The 19,188-nt window shown below is 46.5% G+C and overlaps 1 protein-coding gene across 2 annotated transcripts in view; it reads right to left on the bottom strand.

Annotated features, from left to right (window-relative positions):
• The window catches only part of SLC35F3 (solute carrier family 35 member F3), a 434,652-nt gene that overhangs the window by 121,103 nt on the left and 294,361 nt on the right, over positions 1-19,188 (bottom strand). For both annotated transcript variants that reach the window (NM_001192935.2, XM_005226233.5), the window contains one exon: positions 12,307-12,631. In NM_001192935.2, coding sequence (NP_001179864.2) covers positions 12,307-12,631 — 325 coding nt within the window. The remainder of the gene's footprint in view (positions 1-12,306; positions 12,632-19,188) is intronic.

Here is a 19,188-nt window from a genome sequence, read left to right as displayed (position 1 = left end):
ACAAATACCATGATGACAGGATAGAGCAGCAGGGATCTGGCAGCGGGGACGTGACATAAATGCATGAGGTCAGTGTCACAACCTGCGGGGCACAGGGATGATGCTCTGTGTTTCATTTCTCCAAGGACACATGCCTGAATGTTTCTGATGCTGTCTTAAAACATGCAGAGACTATCTAAGCCTTTATCAGCTGCCCCCATCTCATTCCTGCCTCTGCTGACAGCGGGACCATTATGACATCTTAGATTCAGAGCATTGACTATGGACTGTCCTGTGCCTATACTATAGGTTCTGATGCTCACCTGACTATGTGTGTGTGTCTGTAGGGGGAAGGAGCTTTGCCTCAGCAGCAAACCCGACCAACGTCTCCTGGTATGATGATTATTTTTTTAAATGTTTAATTTTGATTGAAGTATGTGCATGCATGCTGAGCTGCTTCAGTCGTGTCCAACGCTTTGCAATCCTGTGGACTGCAGCCTGCCAGGCTCCTCTGTCCATGGAGTACTCCAGGCAAGAATACTAGAGCGGTTTGCCATGCTCTCCTCCAGGGGCTTTTTGCGACCCAGGAATCAAATGCATGTCTGCTGCAATGCTGGCAGATTCTTTACTACTGAGCCACCAGGGAAGCCCCAACTGAAGTATAGTTGAGTTACAACATCATGTTAGTTTTAGGTGTACAGCACAGTTATTGAGTTACACACATACACACACACACATATATTTCTTTTTCAGATTCTTTTCCCATATAGCTTATTACCAAATATTAAGTAGAGTTCCCTGTGCTATACAGTAGGTCCTTGTTGGTCATCTATTTTATATATAGTAGTATATATTTGTTAATGCCAACCTCCTGATTTATTCCTACCCTTTCCCCCTTGAAGATATTTATGCATGAGTAAGTGAGTGAGTCTGAGTGAAGTCGCTCAGTCGTGTCTGACTCTTTGCGACCCCATGGACTATAGCCTATCAGGCTCTTCCATCCATGGGATTTTCCAGGCAAGAGTGCTGGAGTGGATTGCCATTTCCTTCTCCAGGGGATCTTCCTGACCCAGGAATCGAACCCGGATCTCCTGCATTGCAGGCAGACGCTTTACTGTCTGAGCCACCATAATTACTGTTATTTGCCACCAAGCAGAAGACACAGGCTAAATGAAAAACCACAGCTACCAAATATTGTGCCCATTTTCTCTAAACCAGTCACAAAAAACAAACAACCATCACGACATCAACTGCAAGGGCTCTGGAGGTAGCGTGTTGCTTTTTGGGTGGATAATTCTTAGAAATAAGATGGGAAACTTATTCTTAGAAATAAGATGGGAAATAAGACTGCTTCAAGTTAGGAGGAAGACGGATGGCAAAAGGATGACTGCTGTTACTTCTGTTTAGTTGCTAAGTAGTGTCTGACTCTTGCGACCCAATGTACTGGAGCCCGCCATGCTCTCTGTCCATGGGATTTCCCAGGGAAGAATACTGGAGTGGGTTGCTGAGATCTCCTCCAGGGGATGTTCCCCACCCAGGGATCAAACCCATGTCTCCTGCATTGCAGGTGTAGTCTTCACTGCTGAGCCACCAGGAAAGCCCCCAAAAGATGACTGCTTGCAGGGTATCCTGCCCTCTCCTCCATCCCTGGCCCAGGAGCTGGTGGTCACATGGGACTGTTGGACCCCATAGAGGCTAATCTGGTCAGACTCGCTTGCCACTGGACTCCAACATCCTGGGATGCAAAGATGGCTTCATCTTTGGGGCTTTAGACATCTGAGGGGCAGCAAAATGCTCAGAACCTCCCCTCCCCAGAACCACCCTACACAGCATGGTCAGAATTAATAGTCACAAGTGTACATTACTGTAGGAATGAACAAAGAATGAATGAATCAGTGAGTAACTGGGGCTAACCCAGGCATTTGGGTCTGGATGGGGCAAGGAGATGCTGGTGTAACAAGTGCCTCCAGAAAGACACACAGGTTCCCAGTCTGATGTCAATGCCTCTGCACCCAGCACGCCTGCTCCAGCCCTGCCCCATCTTTCTCCAGAGCACTCAGCACCATCTGACCTACTCTATTTTGTCTGTTTCCCAACCAAAAGGTAAGCTCCACAAAGGCGGGCTTTTCATTTGCTTGGGTCACGGCTATTTCCATAGCAGCCAGAACAGTGCCTGACATACAGCAGTCCCTTGGCGGATTTTGAGGCACGAGTGAAGGGCTGTCTCTGTCTTCCTAGAATGGAGGGGCCCCTGTGGCCCTGTTTCCAGAGTGCCCTCACCCCCTGGAGAAGAAATGTTGGTGGCAGCAATGGGTCATGGCATGTTCAGGGCTCAGGGAAGAAAAAGCGAGCAAGGAGGCCCATCAGCTCCCATCAGGCAGGAGGCCCGACTGTGCCAGGAGGGCTGGGCATGCTGGGGCATCGCTAATTAGGGCGACCTTGGCCATGCCTTCATGTTCACCACGGGCCTGAAAAACATACCAGTGTTTCCCGGAAAGAAGATACCCCCTCCAATTTCCAGAATGCCCAAGTTAGACAAGAAAATAATCACTGAAATGCTTTTCACCAACGTTAAGAGTTTGCTTTCAGCTGAAGGAAAAGCTGACAATTCACAGCAAGAGACCCGGCCTTCTAGGTCTGCACTCCAAACAAAGAAACAAAAACCATAATTCTGAGTCATTCTGCCTCTGATATGAGATGGGCACATGTTCTGTGCCCAGTTATATAATTAGCACCCCGACTCTTACTTTTGAAAGCAGTTCTGATTATATCAGCCCTGGACTCAAAAACTTCCAGAGGCTCCCACTGCCTGGGGAATAAAGCCCCAGTCCCCTGACCCAGCGCCTAAAGGTCTCCCCCATAGTGGGACGGTAAGTCCATTAACTGTCTGCTTAGTCCTGTAGTCAACTGAAGCCTGTCCTCACACTCAAGCCCGCAGCCCAGACAGTCTGCCCTGCCTTCTCTTTACATCCCATTCTGTTTTTCATATGGGTGTCTCTCCCACTTGGATGTGAGCTCCTAAGTTCAGGAACAACATCTGTGTCACCCACACATGCCCGGATGCCTTGTGGATGAAAAATGTCACCTGCCATATCAGTAAACAAAGGATATTTCAACTGTCAAGCTGTCACATTAGAGACATCCCGACAGTGAGCACTGAGGGGACTCAGGATGGAAACAAACAGGATACCTGTCACCAAGCCCTCAGCCACCCTCAACCCTGCACCCCGAAGGGACTCAGGATGGAAAGCACAGGATACCGGCCCCAGGTAGCTAAGCTGTATCAAAGGAATGATTTCAAAGAGCCCAGACTCTTACATCTTGCCATACATAGGAAAGGGCTAAATTCCTTAACTCTGAGATATATGGTTTTCTTTAATTAACAGTAATCTTTTAATGGGGCTTTCCAGTGGTAAAGAATCTGTCTGCTAATGCAAGAGATGCAGGTTTAATCCCTGGGTTAGGAAGAACCCTTGGAGTAGGAAATGGCAACCCATTCCAGTGTTCTTGCCTGGGAAATCCCATGGTCAGAAGAGCCTGGTGGGCTACAGTCAATAGGGTTGCAAAGAGTAGGACATGACTGAGCAACTAAGCATGAAGGCAATCTTTGGATGTTCTGACTATCTGGTTTTTGTTGCAAAAACTCCTATATATTCTGGCTCCTCTCATACATCTTCAGAGTAATTCTTTAGCACTGAGAGGCTCGATAAAGGACAGATTGTATGGACCTAACAGAAGCAGAAGATATTAAGAAGAGGTGGCAAGAATACACAGAAGAACTGTACACAAAAGATCTTCACGACCAAGATAATCACGATGGTGTGATCACTCACCTAGAGCCAGACATCCTGGAATGTGAAGTCAAGTGGGCCTTAGAAAACATCATTACAAACAAAGTTAGTGGAGGTGATGGAATTCCAGGTGAGCTATTTCAAATCCTGAAGGATGATGCTGTGAAAGTGCTGCACTCAATATACCAGCAAATTTGGAAAACTCAGCAGTGGCCACAGGACTGGAAAAGGTCAGTTTTCATTACAATCCCAAAGAAAGGCAATGCCAAACAATGCTCAAATTACCACACAATTGCACTCATTTCACACACTAGTAAAGTAATGCTCAAAATTCTCCAAGCTAGGCTTCAGCAATATGTGAACCGTGAAATTCCTGATGTTCAAGCTGGATTTAGAAAAGGCAGAGGAACCAGAGACCAAACTGCCAACATCCGCTGGATCATGGAAAAAGCAAGAGAGTTCCAGAAAAACATCTATTTCTGCTTTATTGACTATGCCAAAGCCTTTGACTGTGTGGATCACAATAAACTGTGGAAAATTCTTCAAGAGATGGGAATACCAGGCCACCTGACCTGCCTCTTGAGAAATCTGTATGCAGGTCAGGAAGCAACAGTTAGAACTGGACATGGAACAACAGACTGCTTCCAAATAGGAAAAGGAGTACGTCAAGGCTGTATATTGTCACCCTGCTTATTTAACTTATATGCAGAGTACATCATGAGAAATGCTGGGCTGGAAGAAGCACAGGCTGGAATTAAGATTGCCGAGAGAAATCTCAATAACCTCAGATATGCAGATGACACCACCCTTATGGCAGAAAGTGAAGAGGAACTAAAGAGCCTCTTGATGAAAGTGAAAGAGAAGAGTGAAAAAGTTGGCTTAAAACTCAACATTCAGAAAACGAAGATCATGGCATCTGGTCCCATCACTTCATGAGAAATAAATGGGGAAACAGTGGAAACAGTGTCAGACTTTATTTTTTTGGGCTCCAAAATCACTGCAGCTGGTGACTGCAGCCATGAAATTAAAAGACGCTTACTCCCTAGAAGGAAAGTTATGACCAAGCTAGACAGCATATTGAAAAGCAGAGACATTACTTTGCCAACAAAGCTCCATCTAGTTAAGGCTATGTTTTTTCCAGTGGTCATGTATGGATGTGAGAGTTGGACTGTGAAGAAGGTGTTGGAGAAGACTCTTGAGAGTCCCTTGGACTGCAAAGAGATCCAACCAGTCCATTCTGAAGGAGATCAGCCTTGGGATTTCTTTGGAAGGAATGATGCTAAAGCTGAAACTCCAGTACTTTGGCTACCTCATGCGAAGAGTTGACTCATTGGAAAAGACTCTGATGCTGGGAGGGATTGGGGGCAGGAGGAGAAGGGGACGACAGAGGATGAGATGGCTGGATGGCATCACTGACTCGATGGACGTGAGTCTGAGTGAACTCTGGGAGTTGGTGATGGATAGGGAGGCCTGGCATGCTGCGATTTATGGGGTTGAAAAGAGTTGGACACGACTGAGTGACTGAACTGAACTGAACTGAACTGAGAGGCTGTATCCCAGGCTTAAGTTCTTAGGATGTCTGCTGAATAAAATATAATTCTCAATTCTTATGCTGTGTATTTTTTTCAGTCAAATCCTTGACACACACACACTGGGCTTGTGCTTGTTCAATGGGCCTGGCCTCCACTTGCCCTCAGTCCTATCCTTGACAGAGGTATAGTGGTACAGTAAGCCCCTACATATGAACACGTTCTGTTATGACAGTGCGTTTCTAAGTCCAGTTGGTTCATAATTCCAACAAAGTTAGCCTAGGTACCCAACTAATACAATCAGCTATGCAGTACTGTACGGTAACAGGTTTACAAGACTCCTCACAGAAGTAATAAATAAACCTCTTTATACCAGGGCTTCCCTGGAGGTTCAGCTGGTAAAGAATCCACCTGCAATACAGGAGACCTGGATTTGATCCCTGGGTTGAGAAGATCCCCTGGAGAAGGGATAGGCTATACACGCCAGGATTCTTGGGCTTTCCTTGTGGCTCAGCTGGTAAAGAATCAGCCTGCAATGCAGGAGACCTGGGTTCAATCCCTGGGTTGGGAAGATCTCCTGGAGAAGGGAACAGCTACCCACTCCAGTATTCTGGCCTGGAGAATCCCATGGACTGTATAGTCCATGGCCTCACAAAGAGTCGGACATGACTGACCAAACTTTACTTTCATACAAATAATACGAAAAAAACAAACACAGAAAATAAAGAAAACATTTTAAATCTTACAGTACAGTACCTTGAAAAATACAGTAGTATCTTTAATACTTTATTAAAAGTATTAAAGATTTATTAATCTTTAATAAGATTTAAGGAGACTTACTGTATTGCTAAAGATCTAATCTGATGATTTTTCTGCCATTCCCACCCCCTCCCAACATTCACACCATACTCTAAACCTCTCTGCATGCACTGGAGTCACAGAGTCTGCTCCCACTGCCCTCCCGTCCTCCTGACCTCCCCTACTCACCTCCCACACAGGATCAGAGCTTCTCAGGCACCAGGCTCTCCGCCAGCCTTAGTGCATTCCCACACGCACCCAGGATTCAGCACCTACAGGTCCAACTGCTCCTCTTCTAAGAGACTGCTCCTTGGTCATTTCCTCCAAGAAACCCCTCATCTGTCCCAGGACCCAAGTACTTGGGCCTCTCCCCTGGGGCCCCTGCGCATACCCTCATCCTGTTTGTCTATCTGACTCTTCCAGGGATATGAGCTCCTTGAGGACAGGGACCATGGATAATTGTGTCCCTGGGAAGATGTGCAATTACCATTTCCAGAAGGCACAGGCCTCCAGATTGGGATGCCTTGCTCATTAGACTTTGAACGTTACAGCTGCGAGACCCCTTGTGAATACCGCGTAAGTCTGTCCAGCCAGGAGCACACACCTGGCCCCTGGGGACCGAAGACAGAGAGGAAGCGCCAAAACTGCGTTCTCCCCTTTCCTGGCTCAGGATGTCTGTGGGCGTTTCTGAAGCAGAATCAACGGGCTAGCTTCCAGAAGGCTGAAACTACGTAAGGCAGAAGGAAACATCGGTCACCACAGCATCGTTCACTTTTCTGGCAGCCCCATGTTAGCAGAAGGTTCTAGCGCTGGCTCATGAAAACAGGTCACCACTGTGAGAAATTCCTGAAAGACCTTCTAATAAGGCCGTGAGTGCCCCAGATCTGCTCTGGCTGATTCCTGCTTGCCATGGCGGTCTCTGGGATCAGAGACACCATCCACCTGTCTCAGGGTCAGAGAAGCTAGAAGGCTGCATGTCATCATCATGCCTGCCCGTGACAGTCTTTCCAGGGTCACGAACCTGACATAGTTTCCCCTCCATGCCTTCCTCTGCACCCGGCTTCACACGGACTCCTGGGAGCTGAACCCCCTCTCAGGTCCCGCCTGCAATTTCCACAGCACTCACATGCATCCCTCTGGTCAGAACCCTCCCTGAGTACTGAGCACTCCTCAGGGCATCTCTGTGGCTGGCTGTCAGTGAGAAACAGGGGAGGTGATGGTGGGGATGTTGATGATCTGGGGAAAGAAGGAAGTTTTTAGCCAGTTACTGGGGAGACCACAGGCTTGAGGCTGAAAATTCAGGACAGCTGGGTTGGGGAGGTTTTCACACCCACACTCCAATTCTTGACAACAATGCCTGGTATCAGGAAGGCCTGATCACTCGAGAATGCCTTGTGCAGCCAGCAGACCTGCAAGCTGATTTCTTTTTATTACTTTGGTTGCATTGTGAGGCATGTGGGATCTTAGTTCCCCAACCAGGGATCAAAACCACACCCACTGCATTGGAAGCAGAGAGTCTTAACCAATGCACCACTAGGGAAGTCCCTGCAAGTTGATTTCTGCGAGGTGTAATACCTGCACGACTCTGCAGGGGCGGGCAGTCCTGGTACAAGGCAGGGGTACAAGGCAGCCCGTGCTTACTTTATCAGCTGCCTTGTACCCCAGAGAGGATATCACAACACAGCGACAGTTCCTGGCATTTTTATGGCATTTCACAGCCTTGAGGGCAGGTGTCTAATTTGATCACACAACAATCTTTTGTGCTAAATGGTGCATGTGTCATCACCCTCTGTTTACAAATGAGCATCTGAGGCTCCTGGATCTTAAAAGACTTGCCCAAGGAGCCTCCCCTTCCTCACAAGTGGCAGCAGATCAGGACTCAAACATCCCTGGGGCCCAAAGAGAGTCACCTGCCGATTGATATGGTATGGTGAGTCCTGCTTCCTACATTTCAGCAGATCAGCAGCATTTTAAAACCCGTGTAACTGAGATTCAAGAACTCCAGGGCCTTGACAGTCCAAGGACAGCCCGTGGGCCAGCAGCACCAGCAACTCCTGGAAGCTCATTAACAAAGCAGAACCTCATGTCCACTCAGACCTATGGAATCATCATCGGCCCATCAACAAGATCCCAGAGACTCAGAGTTTGAGCAGCTCAGAGTTTGAGGCAATATGTGATTTCTTCCCTGTGCTTTGGCTGACTTTTCTAGCCTCATGTTGGGGAACTAGCCTCAGTGGGGAGGTCGCGAAGGAAAGAAACTTCTACCTGATTGTTTCCTGAAAACCACTAGAAAAGTTGGCTTATCTGGCCAGCTTCACCTTTTTCCTTCTCTCCCCAGCTTCCTGCTGAACTTTCACCCAGAGATACACATGCTCAATTGACTCTAGATTTTCCATTCATTTCAATAAAAGTACAAACATGGAAGATGTGATTTCAGTTTGCCTTCATTTCTGGGAACCCTAATATCTGTTTAAAGAACTCCCAATGTGATAGGGGATTAAGATGTACAAATTACTGATACCAAAGAGGACCCAATGGGGCTCCTGGCACAAAAGCTTTTCTGTATCCCCTGAGAAATGGAGTATTTCCTGTACAGCAGTAAACAAGGATGGCACAGCCATCAGTAACTCCAGCCCTCCAGGGCACTCGGGAAGGAGAGGAATACCTGCACAATCTGGCAGCCACCAGGCTGCAGCCCCTCCCTGTGGTGAGCACTGAGGAACTCACGGGTGAAGAAACACAGGATAGGGCCCCAGGGTAGCTGAGATGCATATGAAAGGAATGACTTCAGTTAGCCCAGACGCTTGCATCTTTTCCATAGTAGAAAAGTGCTAAATTCCTTAACTTGGGATATCTGGTTTTCTTAAATTCACAAAAATACTTTTGATGTTCAGACTACTTGCCTTAGTTGCAAACTTCTATATAACCTGACACTGCCCACGCCCACCTTGCCGCCTCCATCCCACTCCCCCTACCACCCCCTGCCCCGGTTCCCAGGAGCAGGTCTCTCAGGTTACTTGAGATGCTGTCTCCCAGCCCTGAAGTCCTAAAAATCCCCACTGAATAAAACGTAACTCTCAACTTTTAGATTATCACTATTTTTTAAGTCAACACCACCAGCTTTTGATTCCAGGAAACAGGCTTCATTCAGCCTCCATGACCTTCCCTGAGTTCCAATGAGCAGGTTCAAACAGATGCTAATCAGGGAAGGGAGGGGATTCGGGGATGAGAAAGGAACAGGCAAGAAACAACAGTGTGGCCTTGGGGCAGGGTCCTGGTTCCCCTCCAGGGATGCACAGAAAAGTATGATTGAGCCATTCTGCAGATACCGAAACCCCCACCAGGTGGGAGAAGGTAACTGTGGGCTGCCCACAAGCATGTAGACCCCGGACCCATTGGAACAACAGAAGGTTGATGAAGCTGACTCCCACTTTCCTCACCACCAACCCATCAGAAGAATGTCCGTGAGCTGATCACATCTTCTCTGAACCATTAAGATGAAACTCCTCACCCTGCCCCCCAGGTCACAGTTCTGAGGGCATTTGCCTGCTGTGGTCCTCTTTGCCAGGCAAAGCAATAAAGCTATTTTTTTCTACTTCACCCAAAACTCTGCCTCCGAGATTTAATTTGGTGTTGGGGTATGGAAGCCTGATTTGGCCTCACTATTAGGTATAAAACAAACTACATGGATATACAGTACAATGTGGGGAAACAGCCAATATTTTATAATAACTATAAATGGCGTATAGCCTCTAAAAGCTGTGAATTACTAGATTGCACACCTAAAACTTATATAATACTGTACATCAACTAAATGTCAATAATTTTTAAAAAAGCCAATAAAAAAAGACCTCCCAGTTTGAGATGTGACATAGTCATGAGTTTCTAAGTAGTCTGTGATGCTAACATTTTCCTCTCCCTTTTCTGAGAAAGAATATTCTTTCACTTCTCCAGTGGTATGCCTAGATTAACTGACATGCCCAATCATCGACTGGTAAAATCAGCAGCTCTGTTTAGACACAAGCAGAACACAATTTATAACCAGAAAGATTTTTTTTTAGTGGTGAGCTCAGCTTTAGTACAGAAATTGGTCAAGGTTTTACCTGGCTTCTCTAATCAAGTTATGGTTTTGCCCCCTCCCCTCCACTGTTCTTCAGCTGACGTAATAATCACTATGATTCTCTTCTGATTTTTCCCAGATATTTTTAACAGGCAGAACAGAAGCTGAAATCAAGGTGTGACGTCTTTCTATGTTTAATCTGCTTCAGTGATCTTTCATTTTTTTTCCCCATAGACCTTTTAACCAACTGAGCCTGGTTTCTTCTGTGTTGTTTACAGCACAATTAATTAATGGTGCTGGGCCTGCACTAAATGGCCAGCGATGCCAGTCTTGTCCCAAGGAGAGCATTATGTTAAAGACACATGCTTAGGGCAGTAGCTGGTGTTGCCTCTCAGGGATGCCCTCTTTGAGTCCACATGTTTGAACAAAGCAGAGAAAAACCATTTCATCTTCCCTCCAGTAATTCTCCATGAAGAAAGGGCACATACACCCACTTTGCGAGAGGCAGTAGCATACTATCCTACTCTGTTTAAAGAAAGGCAAACTCCTAATTACAAACTGAATACACTCAGGGCTACTTTACTATTAATGCATTATTTACTGAATGTTTGCTTTTCTCTGTGACTAAAAGCAGGCCATTATTTCTCTCTTGACTTTGGGACAATCTGGGGCTCTGTTAAAGTTTCTAAACCAATCTGTTTCAGTCTGCTTTTAGCTGCTGTTCAGAAGAGGTACATTAAGTGCCTCTCCAGTGATTTCTGGCTGGGCCATGAAGCCACTGATTTAAGTCAACACTGACAATGCCCCAGGCCTGAGCTCCGGTTCTGGGTTCCAGGCTGTCACATGCCTCTCTCCAGAACTCGCTCCCAGTCCTTTCCACTAAGGGGTGCTGGTCCTTGAAAGCTCACCAGTGCTCCTTCCTCTAGAATGAGTGCTCTGACTTACCACTTGGCCTTTTAAAGGAGCCAGTCCAAATTATCTCTGAACACTCAAAACCTTTGGCGCCTGACACCTCCAAGTTGAATTTGACATTGACAAAATGGTAGAATCTCAGAAAAAAATTCTGATCAGCGTGTAACCTTCATTCCTAAAACCTCTTTACTCCCTGGACTCAATGATGTTTTCTGGCTACCTTGCAACTTCTAAAGGCAACTTTTCAACCAGGGCTGAAGTTTGAACCAGATGATAAATGGGACACGGTGACTGTACAGGGGGTTTGGTAGGGTGGAAGTAAGGGGGTGGGGTGGAAAGAAGGCAGTGGTGAAGGAGTGAACAACCCTCAACTTCCAAATTTTTATCCACTTCTGAGGCTGATGAAAGAGAAATTCCCCAGGCCCACCTGGTCACCTTGACCAGTATTCTTTCCTTTTTTTTTTTTTTCCTGAGTAGATCTGATTTGGGCCAATAGTAAGGTCCTTGACATAGTCACAGAGGACCTCAGCTTTGGGTGACCATGAGATCTAGGGATGGGCATAGATGATAACCCAGGGCCAACACTAAGCATCTGACTCTGGAGGAGGTTGGGGCACCCTGCTGTACATGGTGGCAGAGGGCTGGCATCTGGACTTCTGACCTCTTTCAAAGGGAGGTCATTTCAATGAGAAAATACGCATGCATAAATACAGTCAACAAAGTTCAGATCATGCTTTGACTTTGATGGCAACACTGCCAGATATTCAGACACCTGCCTCCAACCACATAATCAAAAGAGGAAATGGCTTGTGCCTAGGGGAAATGAGTAATCAAGTCTTTGCCATGAGCACCCGCGGGGTTGAGAAGGTAAGTTACAGGGAGTAGCCATGTCACCTGGCTCCATGGACCTATCCTCAGCCCAGTCTGAGGAGGATAACAGAGCCATACAGTTTTCCCGTTTCTACCCTTTCTGGGGACTTACCACAGCCCATCTCTGCAAGCTGCTGCCTTCTCCAGCCTACTAGAAAGGAATTCCTGGGGTGAAAGGCTAGAGGCGGAGGAAGGGTGTTCACCACTTCTGAAGGGAATGAATTCTGATCCTGGAACCTCACTAAGACAACGAGAGACACGGTGACTTCCTACTGTGTCTGCTGGCCCATCTCATCACCCACCCAGCAGCATCAGCATTCCGGAGAGCAGCCCCATGCTGAGCCTGCATCCCAGCGGAGGTGCCTACCTGTATCTCTGCTTCACTGACTGCTTCTCCGCTGACTTGCAGATGTGCCCCGCATAGTACAAGGGGAAGAATAAAAAGTTCCAGTTGGTGGCAAACCACGTCAGGGTGAAGGGAGCATCGAACTTCCTGAAGGTCAGCTTGGCGAGCTGCGTGGCGCCCGCCCAGGAGGCGCACACGCACAGCACCACCGCCACACCCCAGAAGATCTTCTTGAGCTGCGCGCGGGAGCATCTCCAGCAGTGGCGGCTCGGTCTCCCACCGGCCTCGGTCCCCGCCGGCACCTGGGCCTCCGCCGGGCCCGGGGAGTCCCGGGGGCGCTCCTCCCCTGGCGGCAGAGAAGGGAGAAGTTAACTGGGGCCTCCACACCTTCATGCGGCCTCCACAGCTTCACGTGGCCAGGCTGAAGGGGGTGGGGGTGGGAGGGATGCCAAGAGGGTAACCGACTCCCCCACTGCTATTGTTATTGCCACCCTGGGGAGGAGAGTTGGGGGGGATGGGGGGAATGGGGGCCTGGGGACAGCTTCCTGAAACAAAACTTGAAGATATCGTCTCTGGTTTTCTTATCCTCTAGAATTGTTGTTGATTGCCAAGTCGTGTCCTACTCTTCCTCTAGAATCCTCTAGAAACTTGAACCTGAAAAGATGGGGCTGGCAGCATCAGCACCACCCCCAGCTTGTTGGCAATGCGAAATCTCAGGAATCCTGGCATCAGAATCTGTATTTCAGCAGGTGATCTCTGTGCACACCTGGAGAAGCGGAAACATTTCTCCAGAACGCAGAGTGGCTGAAATATTTTTCCAAATATTTCACTAATATTTCAGCTCACAGGGACTGATGTGCGACTCTGGCACTGGGCAGTGCTAGGGGCTGGGGATTCCCTCCTGAGAAGGTCATAGGCCTCCACCTCTAGAAGCTCCTGTTATGGTGACAGAAGCTCCTCCTTGCCTGGCACTTAAGGGCATGGATGCGGAGAGTCTCATCTTCTTTTGCATGTAGAGCAAAAACAGACCGTCCTGGAACTTCCCTGGTGATCCAGTGGCTAAGACTCTGCCCTTCCAATGTAGGGGGTGTGGCTTTGATCCCCGGTGAGGAAATAAGATCCCACATGACTGTGGGGTGTGGCAAAAAAAAAAAAAGAAATATATATCTGTCACTCATTGGAAAAGACCCTGATGCTAGGGAAGACTGAGGGCAAGAGAAGGGGACGGCAGAGGATGAGATGGTTGGATGGCATCACTGACTCAATGGACATGAGTTTGAGCAAACTCTGGGAGATGGTGAAGGACAGGGAAGCCTGGCGTGCTACAGTCCATGGGGTCGCAAAGAGATACCACAGGAGGGACTGAACAACAACACTCTTACTCCTCTATTTGCTCTTACGGACTCCTAGCTGATGGCCGTCAGTCCCACTGTGAAGTGTTACTTAAAAACCACAGCCTCTGGCAGCTGGTGCTCTGAAAGCTCTCCGACGATCTGCTGGAGGACCGTGTGACTTCTGGAAGCCAGGCTGCAGCTCAGAGTGTGGCTGTGCAGCAGTGAGAAAGTGGAAAAGGCATTCTCTCCCACTGTTTGGTTTCCATTCATGATTGTGTGCAGGTCAGTCAGCTGGAAATTTAAACAGAACTGTAACTTGTGTAAGGTGTGACCATGGATGGGGGCGAATTTCCAAGAGATGGCCTACTTGCCTTTTATATGACCAGCCAGGCACTCAGCCGAAAGAGGGCAGACCCCACAGTGGTCCAGGAGATGGGTACAAAGTATATTGGGGTCAAATGATACTCTATGGAAGTTGTTTAAACTTAATTGCAATTTCAATAGCTCTAATACTATGAAACCAAGTTTTGTATATTACACTGCCTGAAATATAATAATTCTTTTAAAAATATTTATTTACTTATTTGGCCATGCCAGATCCTAGTTGTGGCACTCAAGATCTTGGTAACTTTAAGCACAGCATGTGAGATCTCTAGATGCAGCAGCAAGGATCGAACCCAGGTCCCTGAATTGGGAGTGTGATGTCTTAGCCACTGGACCAAGGGAAAGTCCCAGAAATATAATAATTCTATGAGGCAAAATCCTGATTCAAGGTAGCCTATTATATGTTGTTATTATTTAGTTGCTAAGTCACGTCCGACTCTCTGCGACCCCCATGGACTGTAGCCTGCCAGGCTCCTCTGTCCATGGGATTTCCCAGGCAAGAATACTGGAGTGGGCTGCCACTTCCTTCTCCAGGGGATCTTCCTGACCCAGGGATAGAACCCTAGTCTCCTTTATTGGCAGGCAGATTCCTTACCACTGAGTCACCTGGGAAACTCCAGCCTATTATATAGGTGTTAGCTAATCCTAGCATTAATTGCCAAGTCTGGCTGTATCTCTCTTTTGTGTTTTTTGGCCACACCATACAGCCTGTGGGATCTTAATTTCCTGGCCAGGGATCAAATCCAGGCCCTCAGCAGTGAAAGCACAGAGTCCCAATCACTGGATTGCCACGGAAGTCCTCGGTTATATCGCTTTTAGCCAAGGGTAATCCAAAGACTTTGTAGCTGCAAGGAGAGATAATTTCCTTTACTGACCCCAAATCCTTGACACCATCTAGTAAACATATTGTGCTTCTGTACCTGCTTTATTAATATTTATTCTCCCTTCTCCTCTTCCTTTTCATGTGTGTATACATCTGAGTCAGAAAGAACTTGGAAAACCACATGCTGACCACCTCTGAGCTTCCAACAAGTTGTGTGTTTCTGGCATGGGCTGCAGAGAGGGGAGAAGCACAAGGGGCAGAAGCAAGGAAGATCCCTCTCCTTCTGCCTAATACCCTTCCACCAGGACATCGTGTCTTTGTTCCCAGTGAATCCCCACAACTTCCATTTTCAGATAGAAACACACATGTTTCAGTGTATACACTAACTCCCTGACATTTGGGGTGAGCCTCTGCAACCTGTCACTGCTGAGTGTTCAAGCAGTGTTAGGGCTGGGAGATTCCTTGACCACCAGCATCAACTATCAGAAACTCATACCAAGAAGACAATTATGGAGATGAAAAGAAAAAAGTCCACATAGAAAGGAAATGCAGTTTCACAGTATTAACTGGCCATTTAAGAATAGAACCTAGAGGAGGCTGAAAAAAAATTCAGGCTCCTAACATGTTTTCTCATCCAGTTTTGCATTATGGCCAATTAAGTTTGAAAACTTAAAGAATGAAGTGATGGCTGATGCTACGCGGTGTTACAATGAAGGAAAAATCACCAAATCATGTAATATTGTACTGTTAGGACTTCCCTGGTGGTCCAGTGGTTAAGATTCTGCCTTCCAATGGAGAAGATGCAGGTTCAATCCCCAGATGGGAAAGATTCCACAGGCCGCAAGGGAAAAAACAAAACAAGACAGCCAAACAAACAAAACAAATTGAGCTCATAAAAAATGTAAAATTAAATATCTCTTTTAAAAAACTGTACTATTTAAATGTCTTTATATATTTGGATTAAAGAAATTATATCCAACTTTTTACCCTCTCTGGCTCATTTGACCAGGGCATATTGATAATACACAAGCAAAATAAAGACATTCTGCACTCTATTATTAAAAAATAAGATAGAACTATGTTTCCCTAAGTATAATGCAATTAACAGGTACAGTATTATCAGAAAGAAGCATCCCATGATCAGAAGTTTGGGAAACAGATTCTTTTGCTACAGGACTAATAGATGTAGTGGATTTCCAAAAGGCAGTTGGAGAATGTGTGCTTCCCATATTATTTCAACATAATACCTGTGGTAGGACTGGGGTCCCCTAGAACACACTTTTGGAAACACTGGAATAGACCATAAAGAATTAGAGGTATTCAAAGCCATTGCAAAATTTCCATTTCATGGCTCGGAGTCTCATATAGTGATTAAATCACTTAGCAATTTCATCACCTCACTCATTCCTAATACTTCTTTTAAACCAGACCTACCTCATGTAAACTAAAAATATTCTTTACAGAATCATTTCAAAAGTATTTCATAGCATAAATAAAAACAATGCACTGCATATTCGAATCTTAGTACCTAGAGATATCACTGGACATTTTGCTGCATTTTCCCCAGCAAAATTTGTATCTTTGCACAACACACACACATTCACACCCAGCAAAACTGGGATTATACTGTATTTTTGGCCAGAAGTCATCTAACCGGATGCATAAGAGCACGTATTTCTAAATCTCACAAGGGCTGCATATACTGCAACACATCCTAGGAGCATTTCAATCTGCTAGGAAGTTACCATGAAGCATCCGCCCTGTGCCAAGAACTTTGGTGGTCAATAAATAAATTTAAAACATGATTGCATCCTGCTCTTCAGGAACTTACAGTCTATCTGGGAGTGACAAAACAGATCTATGAAAGAATTACAGAACAATTACAAATGGAGAAATTGTGACTGTAAGGCAAACTCTGAAGAGGACGACACTAGTGTGGCTGTGATCCCAGAAAGATCAGAGGAGGCAGAAGCTTGGCTTGGGTCTTGCAGGATAGAAAGGATGAAGAACAAGAGAAGCAAAGATCAGGATCAGGACCTGGTCTGCCCCAAGAGTGGTGAGGAAGATGGTGAGCTCTGAAATCCCCCACTGCCTTGCGCCACTGCAATGCCCAATCTTGCCCTGGCAGAAGAAGTTGCCAGGCTAGCAGAAGAGACTTTTGCAAATTCAGATTTTGGAATTTACTTTTTCTAGGAAGTAAACATACATTATACATGCCCCAGTGTCCATAACAAACAGATAAAATTAAAGAATAAAGATAGAATGACACAATGAATTTGGTTAGCAGATGTGTTTATTCTCCCGTATTTGAAAGGTAGCAAACACATCCCATCCCATGCTACCATTCTTAAGGTTATTTTCAGCAGCTGTCCAACTGATGCTAGATTTCAGAAAGGAAGAATGACACCGAGGGGGCCAGTTTCCCCTTTCAAAATCCTCTTGTATACTCCTATGCAAGAAATTCTGGTTTATTTTCTCTCCCCTCCTAAATTACAAGTGACTCCTCTGTACCAGTGACTTCTGGGTCACAGCAACACAAGTAACCAAGTGTTTCTGGTCACTCCTTATCACCCCTGAAAGAGGCACTGCAGAGTGTCTCAAAGTCATCAGGGCTGAATGAGCCTCATGCTGCATCCTGTCTCAGCTCCTGTGACCACGATGACACAACTAAAATACTCTTCAGGTCACCCTTACTCGCCAACACCCCCTTCCCACTAACAAGCCCTCTATTTATGATCTTGAATTGGCCATCCTAACCTTGCATTTGAGCCAAGGGTTCTGGGCTCAGTGCAAAGGAGATGATGTACTTTGACCCCATGGTTGTACTGACAGATGTGGTCATTGTGGCATCGTGCATCTCCCTTTGGCTGTGTTGTCTCTACACGTCCTGTTCACACCACTTGATTCACTTGAAGCAGCTGAGGGACAGGTGGGCGTTTCCCAATTACTGTCACTGGAGCTGCTTCCACTGAGCATTTTGGAGAAAGGCATGTGTGTGTGTAGGAAGAGTGTTCTCTTACACACAAGGCATACTCCACGGCATGCTAAGATATAACCATACCTGTGTGTAAACTTCCATCCTGAGCTGTGTTCATCCATGCTAAGTTGCTTCAGTTGTGTCTGACTCTTTGTGATGCTATGAACTGTAGCCTTTCAGGCTCCTCTGTCCATGGGATTCTCTAGGTAAGAATCCTGGAGCGGGTTGCCATGCCCTCCTCCAGGGGTCTCCCCAACCCAGGGGTTGAACCCATGTCTCTTCAGTCTCCTGCATTGATAGGTAGGTTCTTTACCACTAACATCACTTGGGAAGCCAATAATTATTACAATATTATATATTATAATCAATTAACAGAGTAGGTTGCCAGTCCCTTCTCCCGGGCATCTTCTCGACCCAGGGATTGAACCCAGGTCTCCTGCACTGCAGGTGGACTCTTTACTGTTTGAGCCAGTGTTCAGTGTCATGCAATTTGCTGGAACCAGACATTAGTCCTACCTGCAAAATTACATCTGATACTTCTCTCTTACAAGGGATCTAGAAAAATTTGTACTCTTCAGTCAAGCAGTAACTAGAGGCTGTGTCCCTACCTAGCAGGAGGAAACTCTTGGAGGTCTGGTTTAGTGGCTAACTCATTCTGGGACCCAGGCAAGTCCTCTGTCCCATGAGGTGTCCATTGTTTTTTTGCTGAGAAAATTATGAATTGAGGGCCTTTTAGGTTTAGTTAGTGAAAGTCATTTCTCCAACAAGAAAGCAAGAATAATTGGAAAATCACTCACTTCAAATTCAAATTCCCACAAATTGGCTCTTCCAAGCCTCTGAGAGAACACAAATGGTGACTTCTCTAGTGGTCCAGTGGTTAAGACCCCACCTTCCAATGCAGGGGATGTGGGTTCAATCCCTGGTCAGGGAACTAAGATCCCACTGGCCTTCTGCTTGACAACTACTGAGCCCGCGGGCTCTAGAGGTCGTGTTCTACAACTAGAGAAATGTCCACGTGCTGTAACAAAGACCAGGCACAGCCAAAAAAGAGAAAGACAGAACACAAATATTTCTTTTTTGAGGTCCCCTAGAAAAAGCAGCGAAGAAGGCAATGGCACCCCACTCCAGTACTGGGAAATCCCATGGATGGAGGAGCCTGGTAGGCTGCAGTCCATGGGGTCGCTAAGAGTCGGACACGACTGAGTGACTTCACTTTCACTTTTCACTTTCATGCATTGGAGAAGGAAATGGCAACCCACTCCAGTGTTCTTGCCTGGAGAATCCCAGGGACCGCGGAGCCTGGTGGGCTGCCGTCTATGGGGTCGCACAGAGTCGGACACGACTGATGCGACTTAGCAGCAGCAGCAGCAGAAAAAGCAGACCCT

Source organism: Bos taurus, chromosome 28 (genome assembly GCF_002263795.3).
Source record: "Bos taurus isolate L1 Dominette 01449 registration number 42190680 breed Hereford chromosome 28, ARS-UCD2.0, whole genome shotgun sequence".
Lineage (NCBI taxonomy): Eukaryota > Metazoa > Chordata > Mammalia > Artiodactyla > Bovidae > Bos > Bos taurus.
Note: the sequence above shows the minus strand (reverse complement) of the source record. Positions and strands in the feature narration are given on the sequence as shown.